This window comes from Lepisosteus oculatus, chromosome 4, assembly GCF_040954835.1.
Source record: "Lepisosteus oculatus isolate fLepOcu1 chromosome 4, fLepOcu1.hap2, whole genome shotgun sequence".
Classification (NCBI taxonomy): domain Eukaryota; kingdom Metazoa; phylum Chordata; class Actinopteri; order Semionotiformes; family Lepisosteidae; genus Lepisosteus; species Lepisosteus oculatus.
In genome coordinates, this window is record NC_090699.1 from 50,692,563 (window position 1) to 50,712,780 (window position 20,218).

A 20,218-nucleotide genomic window follows, 5' to 3' on the forward strand; every position below is an offset into this window, starting at 1 on the left:
CCAAATACTGAGCTATTAGTCAAATTTATTTAAGGTATCATGGTATTTTATCTTAAAAAAGACATGGGATTCCAGTGTGTGGAAATTGGACTGCCATAACTGGTGTCAGTCTGAAAGGGGCAGGAGCCAGTGATGCTGTATTTTGTACATAGTGTACCTGAATTCATTCCAGACAAAGGTTAATTCAGCATTATAAAAGCCATACAAACCAAGCTGAATCAAGATACCTCAGTGTTATGTTTCCTAAAGTAGTGCAGTAATTTCTTTGATAAATCTGCATAAATTGCCTTTGAATGTATACATTTCAGTGGAAATTTTGGCAGCTACTTAAGTGTGCTGTTGTTTATTCTTTTTGTATTAAGTCTTTCAGCCAGACATTCCAAACTCAATGGAACCTCTAAATGTGAAGTTTTCGCACGAGTACTAAATTAAAAGCATGTGCATGCTAAAAACAGAAACAACTTTAATGGGAAATTAGGAAAGGGTTACATTCATATCTTTTTACAGTAGACATTCGTGTTTAATATGTAGTACATTTGGTTAAAGGAAGGGGAATATTTGTGTTAGCTAGATGCCAGTGCTATGTAATTTGCACTTTATTTACCATCTACCATAGCTCTTACTCGGAGTCCAGGCCTGAATACTATGGTTAAAATTCAGAATCTCGGATGTTAGGTAACATCTTAACTGCTGAACTAAAATATTGCCTGAAGAAAGACTGTCTCATGATTTTATACTGTTTCCATTAAATCTTGTCTTTTCATGGCTTTAATTAATAATATACCCACTGACATTTATGTATTGGAGCAATAAGCTTAAGCGGGAAACAATTTATGTCACCTAAAGCTTTTTAACGAATCGATGCAACTATTTGTAATTGCTTGTTTCACAAGATTAAAAGTGCTCAGGCTTGATCTTTGTCTCCTGTTTTGTGGCCAACATGACCCATGCTTCCGTCATAAAAAGCAAGCCTTGGTGATCAGCATTAATTTCCATCAAGAAATCCATATCGCTAATATTTCTGGAATTTTAATGCAGTTACAATTTATAGCTGATCAAATGCAGTTACCTAAATTGCTGTTAAGAGAAGACAGTTTAACTGTCTCTTTTTTAATTATGACATAATTTAATATTTAAGTACAGACACTAGCGCTGGTCATCTGCATTTTCATGCCTGATGACTGTTTCGACTCTTTCAACTGCAATTTCTTTGATTTCACCAGTGATAAAAATGTCAAAAACTCAAGTAAATAATAGAGTAGGTATTAGTGTCCATGTCAGTGTGTGAAATGTAGATAAAAAGCAGAACAGATTTTAGTATAATGTTGTCTAAATTTGCCTGTTCACACATTTTATAATAACTAATATATTTGCATCTTACCTAAGTAAAACCATTGTGATTAAAGTTCATGGGTGAATCTGTGGTGTAAAAGTTTCTTTTTAGGCACTGTATGAAATGCATGGAGACTCTTGTGCTAATGTATGTTCCAGCTGCATGAAATGCATGGAGACTCTTGTGCTAATGTATGTTCCAGCTGCTTTGAAAGAAATAGGCACATACTGCAGTAACTACAGTGATATTTAAAATTAAATAACAGCTTCAGCAAACAATATGAACAACCAGCATTTTATTGCATTTTAGAATGCTTTAGTCAGTTCTCATGACTGACTATACAACATCTTTTACTTGTCTGCATCAACAGACATGGAATGGTGGTATTAACAAACCGATGAGAGGAATGAGTTTCTTTTATGCCTTAACAGAGATCTACCTGGTAGCACAAATATTGAAGCACCACGTTATCTCCACGGTTCTGACTGTACCTTCCTCTAAACCAAGGAGTTGTAAAACAGCTCATGCTATGTGAACAACATGTGGTGTAATCATGACTTATCCGAGGCACATTTGATGTGACTTCAAGGTTTTGTTTTTTGTAGAGGGAGGGGAAGATAAATTCCACTTTTGTTGAACAAGCGTTTAATGGTTATAAGGCTGTATTACAAAACGTGATACCGTGTAATGAATGTATATCAGGGAAATAGTTATCTGGTAACTTGATAATCACTTGGCTTGATGACCTGTGTGCTCAGCTCTACAGTTCTACCTGCTGTGCTTGACTTTACCTATGGTGAAAAGGAAGAACTCAATAATAGTGTTTGCTTTTTTCCTTTTTCTCAAAAAGTAAGGCGCTCATTCCTGACAGCTGTATTGACTGACGTGTTACTTATATTATGATATGAAAACTTTTTTTTAAGGAAAAAAAAGCATGTAACAAATATTCTTCACATCTTGGCACCTTGTAATTTTTTCCCATTAGTTTTATACAAAAGTTCATTAAATTGACACTCCCCAATATTATTACTGATCACTTCACTAGTTTTCTTCTGTGACCTTGAAATTTATCATGCAAAATATTTCCTTATAAGCCTTATAAGAACAGGAAACACATCTGCCTCATTCTGCAGCAGTTAGAACCTCTTTTTAAAGACAGCCATGAAAGGCAGTGGTTGAACCATCATAAGACGGGAAGTATAAAAAAACAGCTCAACACAAACAGAAAAATCTATACAAAATGCTTCCGGCATTGATAACAGAGAAGAGTGTGTTTTTCTATGTTACAGTTTACAGCAAAATTAAGGGAAATACCTCATCCCCCCACCCCCACCCCACCGATGTCTGTAAGTATCCATTTCTTTTAAAGCAAGATTTACTAAGTAAAATACATGTGCAGCACATTCTGCTATTCCAATACATACAGTAGGTTTTTTATAGCTATTTTAATATAGTTAATACAAAGCAGTTGCATTAAAGCAAACATTTTAACACAGGTGTACTTTTATCATTGAAATTAACAAGAAAAAGAAACCAAAAGGACAAAGGCTTATACCAATACAGGGATTTATGTACAACCTGAAACTGCCCACCCAATAGAATTGTGTGAAAATTGATGGGTCGAAATTAAGATGGAAAAAACAAAGTGTGGTGATGTTTTCTTGAAAGGCCTGAGGTTTGGGTTGGTTTTCGCTAAAAAGGTTGCGAGACCCTTGAGATACGCAAGCTCTATTTTTTTTTTGCTACAGTCTTTAGACTAAGCATGCAAGACATACAACTAAGTGTAACTGAGTGAAATGTATTTCTTAATCATTCCCTAAAGGTTTGAACTGAGGTATGCGTACTAACAGTTTTCTCATGCTGTTATCTTTAGTCATGTCTAGCTACACATGCTGAGAATGTACTAATCTACCAGCTTTTCCCCGCTTAAAAATGCCGAGCTAACCAGCAAACCACTCAGTTTGGATGTGCAGAGATCACTTCTCACGATCCCATCTGGCTACTGCCTGCACGTCATGAAGCTGCCTGGATACCATATTAAATACATTTTTAAAAGAACCACAGATTGCCCTTTGCAATGAAAGCGTGGTAAAGCTTACAAATAACTGCCATAAAGTACCTTGTACCCAGCTTATGAGTTGACAGGAGTGTTCTTTTTTTAATATAAAAAAATAAGATTGACAGAAATTAAACACAATCACAGAGCTTTGCCAAGGTTAAACAAAGAACAATAAATTTTTCCAGTACACAGAGCGATACTGGTCTTCAAAACAAAAGTGGCATACAATCTTTTAAATGTCATAAACCCATAACACAGAATACGCATTAAACATAATCATTTTGTGGTCCAGTTCATTTGGAGATTTGTTTGCATTGTTCTCTGTTAATTCTTTTTTACCATTACCCTCATTGTAATGTTACGTTTTTGTGTTGGAATGCTCCCTTTTCATTGGCCCAAAAGATATTGTTCCCTAGTTTGGTTTTATTTATTTGAAAATATTTTTCTTCTCCGTTTTGAATTTGGTCACTGCAAAGGTATGCAGCTATTCAGCAATTATTGCCTTTGGCTTAAATATTCACTAGAATCTAATACATTGCAGAGCCTAATTATTTTTGCTATAAACTAAAGTTCAAAGTTGGTCTTTCCCCATCTTTAGATCCTTTTACCACAACTGTCAAATAAGAGGATATTTGGCCTCACCTGATAAAGCACAAAACAGAGAACATAAGTTGACTTTGCAGTTTATCTTTGGTAATCACAGAACAAGAAGTATCTGACATTAACAAAAAAAAATTAAAGGAAATACCTAAAAAGCTCGATAACTACAAAAATAAAACCATAACATCCTCAATAAATACAAACTATAAAAGTGGTTGGTTGCAGTCTTAACTAGGATGATTTCTGTGAAAGACATATACATTATTTTCTTTTTAAACACCGAACTCAGGAGAATGCTCCACCAGCTCAGCATTTCTTGCATTACAATTTCTATGATGTGTTTATACTGGCTTGCGTAAGAACACTAGATAAAAACATAACCTGCAGCACAGTATTTGTACAGGAACAATTACTCTTAACACTTTTGTGTTACTGGATTTAGCTAATATTATCCCCTCAGTGTAACAAGCCTGTTCTCTATGTGCAGATTTATCTCCAGAGCAGTGGGTTTCATCGAAGCTGCAAGGAAATGCTGAACGACTATGATGTGATGATCAGAGGTGAGTCCTTTTGCTCTCCTTTGCCAGCACGAATAAAAGCTCATTACTACTCCATAGCTTCACCATTTCAGAGTCTGTCATTTAACAGTACAGTCAGGCAGTTTGAATACAAGGGATTAATGAACATAAAACTTCCATCTACAGCATCATATTGGATATCTGTATTCTTAAAATGAATACTTTTTTCTTAGAAAATTTCATGTGCAAGTTAACCTATTGAAAAATTAGACATAATAGTGATCAACAATGTTATTGGCTAGAGCTGGATTCAGAAATATAAAATTTACCTACCATTCGGCATGCTACATGTACTAATTTGTTTAAAAAAGGGTATTTTAAAAAAGTTCAGTGAATTGTCTGCAGCTGTCTTACACTGCTATGAAGAGCAAATCTGTTTTTTTTTCTTAAATGTTCCCTGCATGATTTCTCTGTCATTCATTCCCATCCAACACAAAACTTCATCGGTGTTGCTAGAACCTTCATTATGAGTAGTGCATTGCTGCTGGACTTCACAATTTTGGGAGTGGGCTACATTTTGCCAAAAAGCGATAGTGAACGGGTCATTGTGACTGAGAAACACATGGTGTGGCATGAGGTTGTCTTTTGAAGCACATGGAATAAATGACAGAAAAATACTACTTGGTATTTAAACATTCTGCTTCATGTACAAAACAAAAAATACTTACACAAACATTCATCATCAAGTGCTGACCAACTGCTGCCTCTATGAGGCCAGAGTCCTTAAGTTTAGGAGTTTGGTCAGAGTTTTTTTTTAAAAAGTGTAGTTGTTTAAAAGAGAAGCATATAGCAACAAAAAGAAAAAAAGAATTATAGCTTCCCCTCTCAAAGAACCTACCCTATAACCTTAATGGAAGCAAAACAATGTGGATCAAAGGCAGTGATCATTAACTTAATCCACACTCAGCACTGTGCAAATCACATGTCCATCAGAATCTCTTTAGTTTCTGGGCAGGTCAACCTGCAGTGTGAAGTCCATGCTTAGTTAATGTGGCCTTATTATTTCTGTTAGCAGGATTGCAGTCTGTTGCCTGCAGCAGTGTGTGTGCAGCATCAACTGTCCAGTAACACAGCACTGACCATGTCGAGTGGAAAGGTCTCGAGTACCAAACAAGTCCATCCAATGCATGTTGAGTAAAAATTCCTTTTTTTTTTCCCAAACAAAAAAGTAGAAATAAATCAAAAATACTCCCAAATGGGATATTGTTTTGTATTTAATGGCACTAAAAGTCAATCCAAACATTTTATAGCTGTCAACAATGGACTGAAAATCCAGCTTCTTTCTCTGGAAACATTTCACAGATGATTTGCATTAGTTCTACCGATCTTCATTCTCAGGACAACATGGGAACACAGGCCTATTGCATGTCATCGTTCCCAGGGTCATCGTCATAATCTCTGTCATGGTCAAAATCTGGACTGTGGTTGGCTGTGGTCACAAGAGACAAAGGACCTTCGTGATCTTCTGGATCCAGTGGTTCCTCTTTAACATTGATGTGATGCCTACAGAAAAAAAAAGAGAGACGTTTATTTTTGTGCGTATTGAGAAAAGGAGATCAGTGGTTTGCGCAATACCCGACAGTAATTCTGTGTACCGGCAATCACAAATTATTTCTAGTGGAGTACTTAAAATACACAATTAACTGTTGTCATTAAAGAGACAAGTACAGACAAATCTACTCTTTCCTGTTAATTGGAGATTTTATTTTCTCATAATAGCAGATCGGGTATTTCCTTAAAATTGACAAATGGGAAAAAATTAACAGCGTGAAAAAAAGGGAAATAGACTACACTGCGCAAGCAAGGCGGTTTGTCAGGCACCTTGTGGTAGCAGATCATTGCTCGCTGTGTGTTCTGCTTTAGTCTAGTTAACATGCAGAACCTGTGAGCCCAGTCTCCAGAGGACGACCCCAAGCGAGGTTCTATCATTAATCAACTTCAAGCAAACACAGCGACGAGACACCATGATACATGTTTTAAACTCCAAATTAATGCATATTTTTACAAAGTGTCAATACGGGAAGAAAAGCCCTGCCAGGAAACACAAGCAGCGCGGAAAAAGGCCTGCTCAACACAACATTGTGATAAGAAACCAAAGCCCTTACGAGAATAATAACACTGTCAGCTGTAAACAAGGCAAAACATGAACCCCAGCCCACAGCCTGGGCAAAAGGATGCACTAAAGAGATGAGATCTGCCAAATTTCTCATTATGGAAACAACACATGGATAACCCAGTGGGGAATGTGGGTTGACTGTAGGTGAAAGAAAACACAGTTTATAACAGTTGGGGGAAAAAAAGCCTTTTGAAAATTAAAAACGACAAACATACTGCTTTCACAGCCTGAGCCTGGTTGAGGAGGCTAAGCTTTACAAAAAAAAAACAGAAGTTTATGTAAATAAAAGGAAACTTTTTGATCATTAGTTTTTAAACACAATATAATATAAATATTCTTTCTTTTACAGATACCAGGCACGTCTGAGCCAATGCAGTTTGCTGTGATACCACAACACCAACAAAACAAGACGGGACTTATATTGGTTTTAGATCATCAAAGTAATTCCACAAGCATCATTGCCTCAGGTCTGAATCTTTTGCTGGAGGGCAGACATAAAATTGTTATTATCATGCTATTGAACTGCATGCTGGTCTTAAAATTCATTCTGTTTGTAATTAGCTGAGGACACCTGATCAGTAACGAACTGTCGAGGGAAATACTATGGTGTCTTTCTAACCAATCACAACACAAAATGTCTTTAATTAGATGTTGCTATACTACATCCACATTGGCATGAAAGATGGTTGCCCCCCCCCCCAGCATGTCTTGAAGAAGAGACAGTATTGCTGAAGGGGTTACCCGTAAACAGTTGCTTTCAGAAGATATTTCCCTTTTTTACATTTCAGTAATTCCTTTGTTTCCCCCTTCTCTGGGAAAAAAAGGGGGTTTAATAAACCCGAAAGTTGTTTGAAGGCATTGTGCTTCAGTGGTGCACGCAGTGTGAAGTAGCTTGCTTTGTGGCTACCTTCAGAGTGTATCAGGATGAAAGTACGATGTCCCCTAGTTGTAATTATGCAACTGCAAAAATACTGTTTCTATGGAAAACAATGCTGTCTCTCAAAGGCTGTACTGAGTAACACCAGTGAATGATTTTTTTTAGAAAGACAAATCAAAATATTTCTATATTTATATAAAAACATTTGAAGCCCCAACAAATATAAAAAAGAGCGACTACCAGCATAACAGCACACAGTTCAGATCTTTTAGCATACTAGGAAAGTTTAATTTCTGAGTGATGGAAAAGTCAAGAAACTGACCACCCATCTCAATTGTGTATAGTTCACACCCATTTGTCTCTTCGTAACAGGTCACCTTCATTCAAATTATCATCTGCACTGTCCAAGGTCTATAATAAGCTGACAATACAGACAGGCCAAATTCCAGTTTTTGTGGATGACCTATCATACTGCCACAATCTCACCCTTGTTTAGGCTTTGCACTACACTTAAAAAGTATTGTCAAGTATTTGTGAACAAATTATTGCTGTAATCACAAGTTTGAAAAGCACGTCCAATAACCTGATGATTGACAAAGCATTGTTTCCCACGTTTGAGTCGGCTGTAGAGACCTACTCTCTGTGTCAAACTTTGTCAATCATCCCATGAACAGAGAGAACGCCTGTGGGCCAGCACTCCCATCCTGTCTTTCCTTTTCCTGTTCTAAAGCACTGCCCTAAGCAAAATTCACAATTACTGGGGATGGCAAAATCTTCAAGAAACAGAGGAGCTCATTATTCTGCCTTTTGCTTTAATGCTCATTAATTTCCCTTTCTGATAATGTATCAGGTGATCTATAAATCTTGCAGCGTTTCACATCAGCAGACAGTAACATCTGGAAATGATGCTGTCTATGGCATATTATTTTAAGCTCCCACCAACTTTGCAGACACTCCTTTACAACAAGTGTATTGGGAACTGTGGTTTTCAGATCTAACCACAGCTTTGCTACATGGGAAAACATTGGAATGGAAAATTAAGAAGCCGTTAAATATTTTTTTTACAAGACAATATACTGTACATTTCTATTATTAAACATATTGAGAAGTGCTACAATGCATGCAGCACACAGCTTCCAATAATATATCCTATCACTGCAGTTTTGGTATTCATATCACTTCAATTAAGCAGATATTTTCTGTTTAGAACTTGTGTGTTTGTACTGTAAAACAAATACTTTTTACTGTAAAATATTTTTTTCTTCTGAGCTGCTTGACTTGGTAAGCAGCCAGAAGGTGGAGTTTCCTTTTGAGATGAGATGAGGAAAAAAACTCTGCTTTCCATTTTGGAACCAGCATTTTCTCAATCTTTTTCACATAACTTGCTGTGTGGGATCTTCATTTTAAATAAAGGGAACTGGTTATGACAATGCTTTGTGTTGTTGTGTACAGGACTTTTCTGTATAATGCCTAGTAATCTTAACATTTATATGCATGCATTTTGGAGAAAATAGGTCCATTTTCAGCAAACAGCAGAGAGCTGTAAAACATGTACATAAAACGTACTGGTTTAAATGTGGATCCTATCAACAAATGCATAAACTGTGTGATTTATGTGGTAAATAGTATTGTTTGGTACTCACATAGCTTGCAAAGGAGAGCGTCCCGGGCTGCTGTCACTGCCATTGCTGTTTGCATGCTCCATTGCACCATTTACCTCCTCTCGTATAACATTAGCAAGGGAGTTTAGAGTGGGACTTCCAATGGAAGCAGTAGTGTATAGAGGTATGTTATTTTCTGCCATTGAAGCCTAAAAACATCCAGAAAAAGCTGTGAGAAAACATCCAGCCATTACATGTCCAAAAAATGAAATGTGTTGAACTTATACTAGGTTAGGGAGAAGGTTCTTCAGTATTAACTCAAAAGGCAGACAAATAAATAAAGCATATTATAAAGACAAGGGGTCAAATGGCTTTACAAACTAAAAATTACATTTAATTTAGTATGAAAACACAACCAGAAAAAGCAAGTGTCGGGCACTTGTTTATTTTTGTTTTAATGTAGCACAACAATGGGTTTGAAGTTTAAAAAAACATTTAACCAGACAAAACAGTGTTTAAGCTTGCTCTCAAAAGCCCCAAGAGACAGTAAGCTAACAGTGAACAATATTTAGCTAGTATATTTCTGCAGAATGTATTTCAGTGAACAGTTTTTAGCAAGTGTCTTTCAGCTGAGTGTATTTCACAAAAATAAAGTTCAGCTTTGCATTCGCTGTCATAAATAAATTGCCTTTTTAAACATTTTACAGATTTCATACACATGTACAAGGTGCATTTGTTACAGCCTGTTCAGCTTTAATTGTTCAGTAAACTGGTGGTGAGTCTCAATATGGGTAATCTAAGTACATATATAAGCTTTTTAGAAATCCATCATAAGCTTCATGGTAAGACACGGCTCTTTGTCCTGAAGGAGCCATATTCATGTAATGGTAACATTATGAGTAATGGTGACATTTTGTTTCACATCCAATTCATTTATATTTTTTATTGTCATTTAGACAATGTGGCAATTCTTTTAGTACAAGATTGTATTCTTACCTGAAAAGCAGCAGTGAGAGATGTTCCATAGCTGAGACTGGTCTGTAGATTTTTCACAAGAGCTGGGCTACTGCAGGGGAGGCAAAGCAATTGTTTCTTAAATACATCAGCAATTATCAATTATATGAAGCACTTCTATTATAAAATTCAGTTCAGTGTAGGTACTATAATGTAATACAAAAATATTGTAAACAGTTTAATTAATATTATGAGGTCTACAGATGTCAATGTGTTGCTATACCCAAAGCTAGTTATTTGGCTTTTATAAAAGCTTGAATCATTACCAAATGCTAAAACCAAGTTGCAAGGTTTTAAAAGTAACTAGCCATATAATGTATTTCTCATCCCATAATAGTCTTTTAATTTGATGGTATCCAATAAAACACTCCAGTAAAATCAATATGTAGTAATGTAATTACATACTGCCTGTTTTGATGTTCATGTGCACACTGGACAAGTATTTTATGCTTGAAAACATTACTAGAATACACATTTGATTCGAGAAATACCTAAACAGGAAGGAACAACAATGACTGAAGAATCCTCAACAATCTTTCAGCAAGGAACTTCAGAGAACAGGCCATTGAAATGCAAAATGAAGACATGAAGGCAGAGCATGCATAAAACGGAATAAAACTGCGTTGGTTTAATGAACAAGGCAAAGCCAAGCGAAAGTGCTTACTGTACAAACAGCTCATCAAAGTTTTCATCAGCGCAGTATTTCCGAGGACGGCCTCGCTGAATGTGGCGGCCACGTTTAAACTCTTCATCATCAACAGTCCAAAAGGACCCAAATTCATCCTCTACTCTGATAAAGCACTTATGCAGCGAAAGGTTGGTGCGAACAGCACCCTGGGACAAACGCAGCAGCCACAACAATGTAGTAATAACACAACAAACATGGACAAAGGGAGCAAGGGACAAACACCAAAACACAGGGAAGGTGAGGTGAAAGAGGAAAAAATAAAAATGCAAATAAGCATAAGCAAATGAGGGTTAATACGCACCATCTGGAAAGCTAAAAGCATGTGATGCAGCACACACCAAAGCAAGCAGGGACAAGGGTACTTCAGGCATCATGGCATACAAACAATGAGATGGAATGCTTTTCCCAAAATTGAAAACCATGAAGCATTAAACCATTTTGATTTGCCACCTGCAGGTGCCAGAAAGCCTCCCATTGACAGCCAAGCTTAGGCTAAAGAGTTCAAAGATGGTGGACGTACCCACTTATCTTTTGTGGCCTTCGCTTTTGGAACTCTAGCTCGTCCACTGTCCACACTGCCCCTTTAACGTTTTCTACTCGCACAAAACACTTGTGCAGACTAAGATTATGCCGGACTGCATTCTGCAGCGGGTGTAAGAAAAGAGAAGATTTCTATGAGAACACTGACAAATATCCAACAGGATCAGATCAAGAACTCGGGGGTGGGGGTAGAAGAAAGGGAAAAATTAAAACATGAAAATCAGATTTTATCAACACCTAATCACATAATAACCAACATAAGGCTCTGTAACCTAAGGTTTGACACCCTAATTAATTATCCGTGGGAGACCGATATACAGTATTAGTGATCAATGTTTGGCTGCGGTTTTACTGGTGTTCACAGTAATGGAACATTTTATTTAAAAACCAAAAACAGAAACAAGCAAAGATGGTCATATCATAGAAGTGTGTGATTAATATGGTGTATTTTCCAAAATGTTCAGAATAATTTCAAAGATATAAAGAACTACCTTGTGTCCATTAGACTGCATTCCAGCTTGAACAAAGCTTTGAATAAAATAAACAGACATTGCATTTGGCTTGTCTGAACCAGTTAGAATTTTACTCAACACCGAACAATAGGGGGGGAAAAGTCAAGCTATTATAGTTAGCACGTAGATTTGGTTTTCATCGTGCCATTTGTATGCAGGCGGCTATCCGTAAATAAACTGAACACACATTCATACATTACATTAAAACTGTGTGTTTTCGCAGTGCTTTGTGCTGCCATGCTGGACTGAGTCACAGTGGGGAAGTTGCATGTTTATGACTAAAATGTGCCCCTATGGATGGGCTGTCAGCGGTTGGTGGAGTATTTTGTTAAAGAGCAGAATGAATCTACTGAGCTGATAGTTGTCAGAGTCACAGCTGTAGCTCAACAAAGGAGTGTAGAAGGTAACGTTTTAACAATATAAAGGTAGGTTTCTCTGCCTTGCATTTAAAAAAAACACTATTTTTCATACTGTCCACAAAGGGGAATGCACAGGGTTAAATGAAGGTTTTGTGGTGTTTTGTCTTTTTTCTCTCCTTGGCATCATCTTTGCTTGTTTGAAATGTTGGCAAGTTCCTCTGGACATTTAACAAAGGTTTTACCTTTTCTTAAGAACTAACATAGTGGATCATTGTTTCAAGAATACTTTAGAATGGTGCTCATTTATGCCACATAAAATCAATTTATTGCTTTGATAGTTCTTCATGAACATGTAATAGAATTTCATTCAAATTATATCATAATAGTGGAAATGTTAGGAAAGCATTGATATAAAGGATTTATTGTTACAGGAGGATAAATAACTCCTTTATCTGTATAAAACCCCAAGTTCAAATTTAACACTGTACAAATCAAGTGACACAAGTGAACAAGAAATTATTAAGGTTAGATTTAAGCACAGACCTGAAAAAACTAGTTTCATTTTGATTTATGTATGTTAACTATAAAGTTAAAATATCTCATTTATTTTTTCTTTTAACATTTTTCTCTATTATAGTAGAATTTAAGTTACCTTCCATGTTGCTGCATTGCGCCTGAAATATGCAAACATTCTTGTGAACCAGTTGTAGATTTCGTTTAGTGTTAACTGCTTTTCAGGAGATTCCAGAATTGCCTTGAAAAAATATTTGGTGGCAAAAATGAAAATAAATCTTAAGTACAGTGGAAAACAACATGCCAATATTGTTAATGACAAATTGATGAATTACCAGTCCATGCTACATTAAGAATACAACTAAAAATAGCCATGTTTTGCTTGCTTACCAAAAGCTTTAATTTCTTAGTTATAATAAGCAGATTTAAACACATCTTACATTTTTTTCTGCTTAATGAAGAAAACCTAAAACATTTCACAACCAGATTAAAGCATAGTAATTATTTAGAGCTAAGATTAATTCAAGAGATCAGAGATTACTGCAGCTTGTGATAATTGACTTGCCATCTTTAAACAGGTTCGTTTCCACTGTTGTGTGAAATGAATTTCATAATAATCACATTCTATTGTAATGCTTAATCAAAAGCAATTGTTATATATTGCAATTTTGAAGTCCAGATTACATTCCTTTGCTCATTTTGAGATGGAAGGGACTTCTTTACTGCTGTTTGTCAAAATTGTATTTGAAAGAATTCACTATGAAAGAAAATATGAAAATAAGCAATTTCTGTCTGATGTGAAAATGTATCTACCGCTAAAACTACTCAGCATCTTGAGGCTAATGCGAATAATAATCTCTTTATGACATAGATTAAAAACCCTTACATCACTCTGGCCTACATTAACAAAGTATGAATAAAATAAAGGCTTTCTTACCTGCCTTATTAAGGAAGCATATGTAAAGGGAGGTCTTACTTCAGCATTCATGTAAAATTCTTTGTTCTGGACAATATCTGTTAAGAGTTGTCAGACATACAATTTTAAGCCAGTAAAACATTGTATTTATGTAAGCAATTTTGTTTTTTACTGTATCTGATTTTTTTAATACAGAGAGAAGAGTATAGAAAAAACAGCACTAGAGGATGTTAAAAGGACAAATGTAAAATAAGTAGTTAGCATAACCAATATTTCATGTAATAATAAAATAATAATATTTCAGGTGGCACAAATGTGTTGTTTAGATCTACATTCTAAATTTAGGCATGCAACCTTTTTGGCTTACCTGGGGAAATGGGCATGTTGTATTTTTCTGAATACCGCCTTCGAATTGGTCCCACACTATGCAAGTTGTTCTGGGTGATAACAGAGGGTCCTTGGCTGATGGGTGTTAGGGGGGCAGTGGGGGTGGTGGGAGTCTGAGGCAGGCTCTGTGGAGACGTTTCAGAAGCCGTCTTGGAGAGTGTAACGTTGGACACCAGATTCAACTAGAAACAACAATCAGTTTATTTGCAAACATGGGACATGCTTTATTCAGGAATTCAACTTTACTGGCAATAAGCTATATTTTCTGTGGCTTCTTTTTTTTTTAAAAAAAAAACAATATTGTCTGGCAAAATGAACTCTTGTGTCACGTTTCAGATCATACAAAGATCTGGAATTACTTTCTTTTTCTTTCACCACACAGCAATATTTTAGTCCAGATGGACACAAACTTTCTTTCCAAGATCCTCTGTGTTTGCGTACAACAGAGATTGAAAAAAGAGAGGAGCACAGAAAAGCGAAGCTTTAACAGGCTTGACAAATGACAGTGTGATTCACACCTACCGCTGGGCTGCCACTAATAAGCTACAGAGGAAGCAGCCGATCTCAGCTAATTACAAGATGAAATTGTATTGTAAGGACTCTAATTAGGGGATGCTTATAGAGGTGATCTAATGATTAAATGCTGTATCTGACTGACCCCATCATCGGTCTACAGAGGTGCAAGATATTTCTGAAATATTTTTCTGTAAAGAGGAATTTTTTGAAAGAGTAGAGGCAGAATATTAGCAATAATGGTTACAAGGTAAACTAATTAAACAAAGCGTTCCAAAGGTATACAGTGGCTATAAGCATCTGTGGTCGTTCAAAACAAAGTGCCAAATCTCAACAGAGAAGCTGCACTCAAGTGGAAAATTTTAGCCTGACCTCTGCTCCATCTATTAATTTGCAGGAAAACTAATGACACATATACATATTCCCACAAAATTGTTCTAATTGCTAATTTGCCGAAGGAGCACCAAATTAAACATGACTTCGGTCAGTGCAGAAAGAGAGAGCAAAATACAGGGAATGCAGGCAGAAGGCGTTTCATTTCTGACAATCATTTGTGGATTGAGCTAACAAATTAATGAAATGTCAACGCTGTCAATTGCTTTGGAGGTATCAGATGTCTAATTTTTTTGATAATGGCAGCTGTTAAGGCTGCAAACATCCCCTCTTCTCTGACACTAGAAGCAGAGGTACACAGGTGAAAGAGAGACGATTGTGTTTAACACCTCACCCTTACCTAGTATAGCACCCATGGCCACCCAATTACCAAAATCTTATTAAAAGTCATTACAGGAATGATGTTCACTTGATAGACAAGTGTGATAAAACAGGTCCCCACAGGCAAAACATACATTCACATTCAAACACCTTCCTTCCATAGATAGCTGGCATTTTCATTTTAAATTATTCTTTCTATAATGTTCATTTTAAAATGCGATGATTTTTAACCACACGTGAGTTTTAATAACTGAATTGTAACATGTACATAAGCTAACAGGTAACAAATGTAGTATAGTACTAGTCAACAATTTTGGAATCTGTATTGTAATTATGACATTATGAATATTAAAATATAGATAAGTTTAAAACAAATTTAAAAACTAATTTCTAAAAGAAAACTGCTGTGAAAGAACTTGTCATAGTGTCATAACCTTCACAGAAATAAAGTCAACTATTACCTTTTTCTTTTCCTGTGGACTGACTTATCATGTGTCACATTTCAAATACATTCTCACGATGTAAACAAAGAATCTTAAACAATGGCACATGCAGTATTTCAGTAATAAGCAGCTCATTTTTTTCTGTCACGCTTTGGGTTGACTCCAAGCAATGACAGAAAGAGAGTTCAGACAGAAATTAATTAAATGGTAATTGGTGAGCTAATTATACTGGCCTTGACTCTCCGAGCTGCCTAAGAAAAATAAACAAAACCCCCTTCTTAATTATGTATACCAAAAGGTCACAATACTGACAGGAATGTTTAGCAACAAAGCTCAGAATATTTTTTTAAACTATGCTTAAATACATTTCATAACCAGAATAAGCCACTTACTACAGTAATGATTATAGATATGTCCTGTATATATCTTTGCTTTTTTCAATTTGTGAGGCTCCTCTTCTCTTTTGAATGTCATAAAACAGCTCTTAATGAGAGACTAATCAGCCCTTTTGCAAATTCAGTTTTAATGACTATAATTTTGATGTATTTTTCGATGATGAATGGTTATTTTGAAGTAGAAGCTAATGAAATACAGTACACAATAACAAAGGTGCAGTATACCATCTAAATTATAGGCTTATATTGATGGGTATATGTGTTTTTAGCCTTGTTTAAAAGTAAAATTTAATAGATAAATAGAAAAACATACAAATTAGTTTATTCATTTTCTGGAGCTCAGTGTTATAAACACTTAAGACCCTTTTTCATGGGTTCATATAAATATTGTATGTCTTTTTTTGCAAGATATAAAGCTTTTACATCTTTTTTCGTAGCATTAATGTTTTGGCCAAAGCAGGCAAACCACAGACATAATAAAGATTTCACCTGAAATCACACATACGGACACTAACAATAAGGCTTTTGGCATTTGTGAACATTCCAGAATAAGAGACCATGATGGATGCAGCCTGTGAGGTTCTGTTACATAAAACAGACGGAAGGATTGAAAAAGCTTCCTTTCATTCTTCCTGGGCTCTTCATGGTCTTCACACCAGAATAGCAGTGAAGAATTAGTGGCATCTCAATCTGTTAGCTTGACTGGCCATCTGACGCACAATGTTCCTCAGCTCTGGGCCTCCTCATATCAACAATCTCTAAGGAGAAGCACGGGGAGCCTGGGAAATCTCCCTCCCTGTTAATAATACTTTTGTTGTTGTTCTGTATTAAAATGTATGCATACACCGCATGGATTTTTAGAAATGTTTTATCCAGCAATGTATTGGCAGATTTGATTTACCTGTATCCGCAAAAAGAGCTGCATTAGGTACATGTGCTCTATAGGTGCTGGCCATTTAGCTATGGAACCTTATGCTTCACTCTCAAAGTAGAAATCCAGTTAAACAAAAAGGACCCGTCTCTGTTACCCAGTCCCACAGGGATTTATATCATTAACTCCATGCTTAAAAACAGGAGGGCTGAACGAAACTGTGGGCTGAGGATCTGGATTAATATAATTCAGAAAGCGGTGTCTTTAAAGTCCATCAATGAAAACCCAGATGACAAAGGATGCCTGTGTTCAGACTGAAGCAGCTGTAAGCATTAACCAAACATTTTAACATGCTGGTTTATTTATTTAAAAGAAAACTGTCACTAAAAGCAATTCTTTACCACACATTTTGACAGAACCATTAAAAACCAGCCATACAGTGAATAGGTAAAGAACTCAAATTGCTGTCTGCCAGCTACCCCACTTTTCATACACAAATGCAGATCTTTTTTTCAAAGGGCCATACATCAGGCCATTTACATAAGATAATCCAAACAATCAGTGTATTTGACAATGGGAAACCTCAAACAGGCTGCCTATTGTCATTTTACATCCCTCAACTCTTTATGTTGACTTGTAGCAGTGGTCTTGCTGTCAATAGTTTAACTTGGGCTCTAAATAAATGATTATAGTTGTACTGTGTGGCAGTGTTAGATTTCCTAATAAAAGGAAAGCTGTCTGTGTATAAATGCAGCAGCCTTTTATGCATCTGCCAAAATACTCCAGGATATTTGTAAGGTAAAGTGGGATTTAATGTGTACAGTCTATTGAGGCTGCCAGGTCAAGAACAAACTTGATAGACCTGTTTTAAATTGTAACATATTAAATTATAACATGTGATACATTGAAATGATTTTCATTTTTTAATTAAAACTTCAAGGTTGCTGAAGAATTAAGAGAATGTCAAAAGACTACAGTCATGACTAATACAAAGACAAACCTGCTTCCCCATTAGCTGTGTGGGTGATAATACTATAGAGTTAGCTACATCCAGACTAAAGGCTGTTTCCTTTTAAATTATTTGTGCTATCATTTATTGATTACCTGAGACATACAAGGTGTATACTTTTATATGTACTTTTGTATAAAGGATTATCCTTTATACTTTATACAAAAGTATAAAGGATTGAATATTTCTCCATTAATTTTCAGAAAGCGAAGGGTCACTAAAACCTGGAGCCTATCTTCGAGACAGTGAGCACAATGCAGGAGTACACTATGGACGGGGCACCAATCCATGCATATACACAGACGGACATGTGCTCACAGGCAATTTTGAGAACAGTTAACCAAGCTAGCATGTCTTTGGAAAGTGGGTGGGAACTAGATCGCTCAGAGTTAACCCAAGCAGACAAGATGAGACCACACAAACACAGACGTCACTGCAGTCCATCGTTGAACACAGAACCGAAAAGCTAGGCTGTGAATGGAAACTGCTATCCTACCACTCAAGCCTGAGGATTGACTAAATTCAAAATACCTTCATTTCATACTGACAGGTGGATCTGTATATTTTAATATGGCCTTTTTGTGTATTTTTAAACAATGCATTCTAAAACATTTTTTCCATGCAGATAGTGTAGTTTCGTTAGGCTGTGTAAACCTCTATTTTTTTCATTAAATAGCATTAGGATATATTGACTAAATTTGCAAGGAACAACAACAGATTCAGTCATGCTCAATTAATTCGCATATATTGATGCTGAGCAGCAAACACTTCTGGCTCTGTACCTTTGAGAACCAAATGAAATATTTGGATTTCAAGATGCAAGATACTGATTCTGTTGTAAATCAATCTGTTGATTTTAGAAAGCATGTACTCTTGAGTATATTGCAAAAACAAATTTGGGGTCCTTCAATAGGTGCAGAGTCAACAGGCAAGGTCACTGAACACTATTTCAAGGCTTTGGTAATGGAGATAAATAATCCTTTTTAGAGAAAAAATCTAACTGGTGTAAGATGCGGTAATTACTATCCAGAAATGATATAAGACAAAATCAGAGGAGGGGATAGGCCTGTAAAAATATTGTGAGATGCTTGAAATCTGCATGTTCTTGGAAACATCTTCAATATAAACTAAGTATATAACATGCTGTCTTTGTTCTGATTTTTTTTCTTAATTTGTCATTCCATAACTGCAATAACATTTTCACACCTGTGAAAATCTTACATGATTTTTAGCAATACAATTAACAAACTAACCTTAGTGCATACACTGCAAACACTTTTTCCCTCAATTTCCACTCACTTTTGTTTTTAGTTAATTGCATTTCCTTGGATCAATACTAAATAATAATGTAGTAATTACGACTTCATTTTGAGATGAAAAACCTGCTCCATAACATGCGTCTCTGTCACATGGATATTGTAATTTTAAGTACTAGTGCTAATAACTGTACTAAAATAATTATAAATAATTCAGCTACAGTTTTCTATTTGAAAGTTTATGTACTTACTGGCTGTGGGGTAGGTTTTGGCTCAGTTGACTTCACATGTAGATGTGTCATCATTGCTTGCAGGCGTTCCTTGTCTTTAGCAAGCTGTGGAAACACAGGATAGGTATTTCCTTAGTGATCTAGGGATCTTCTTGAAGACAGAAAAATATTATTTTAAATCTCGATTTACAAAGTTGTATTCCTCCTAAGACTAAACGAAGAATATTACTGTTAGCTATATCTCTTGTGTATTAAGAAAGAGTCCCTGGCTACAAGTTATATTATATAATAATTACCTGATTATGTAATTGTAGTAATTATACAACTATCTCAGATCTTGCATGTCTGTATTTGATTTGTAGCTTAAACCTGTATAGATTTCATATGGATTGTGTGCACTCCATACCTCGGTGATTCTGTGACAGCTTTCTTATAGGGATAATTTTTGGAACTCTATGGCAGTCACTTCATTGACTTCCCTGTTTCATGGTCATGTCTGTACTGCCAGGTAATTGTTTAGATGTGGATTAATAATTGGATTTCCCCTTTTCTGTGGAATTTGTCTCCAGGAAGTCTGAACAGGTAGCAACACATAGAATCAAAGCGGAAAAGGATCATGTGCCTTAAAAGGCCTTTGTAAACGCCATGAACCTGAAAGAATAGTTTCGTTAAGGGTCATAAGAAGCTACCTACT

General features: G+C 35.9%; 1 protein-coding gene and 1 long non-coding RNA gene across 18 annotated transcripts in view; one reads left to right on the plus strand and one right to left on the minus strand.

Moving 5' to 3' along the window:
• Positions 1-2,679, plus strand: part of LOC138238437 (uncharacterized) — a 71,409-nt gene extending 68,730 nt beyond the window's left edge. The window contains exon 3 of the long non-coding RNA XR_011189475.1: positions 2,623-2,679. This is a non-coding gene — a long non-coding RNA (uncharacterized lncRNA). The remainder of the gene's footprint in view (positions 1-2,622) is intronic.
• Positions 1,614-20,218, minus strand: part of foxp1b (forkhead box P1b) — a 195,338-nt gene continuing 176,733 nt past the window's right edge. For 13 of the 17 annotated variants that reach the window (XM_015347192.2, XM_015347197.2, XM_015347198.2 and 10 more), the window contains 8 exons: positions 19,546-19,629; positions 14,074-14,275; positions 13,728-13,804; positions 12,930-13,031; positions 10,843-11,012; positions 10,161-10,230; positions 9,207-9,373; positions 1,614-6,073 (listed from right to left, as the gene is read on the minus strand). In XM_015347192.2, coding sequence (XP_015202678.2) covers positions 5,929-6,073; positions 9,207-9,373; positions 10,161-10,230; positions 10,843-11,012; positions 12,930-13,031; positions 13,728-13,804; positions 14,074-14,275; positions 19,546-19,629 — 1,017 coding nt within the window. In that variant the 3' untranslated portion in view covers positions 1,614-5,928. Of the gene's footprint in view, positions 6,074-9,206; positions 9,374-10,160; positions 10,231-10,842; positions 11,013-11,386; positions 11,509-12,929; positions 13,032-13,727; positions 13,805-14,073; positions 14,276-19,545; positions 19,630-20,218 lie in introns of all 17 variants that reach the window. The other 4 variants (XM_015347201.2, XM_015347200.2, XM_015347205.2 and 1 more) reach the window with 1 other exon arrangement.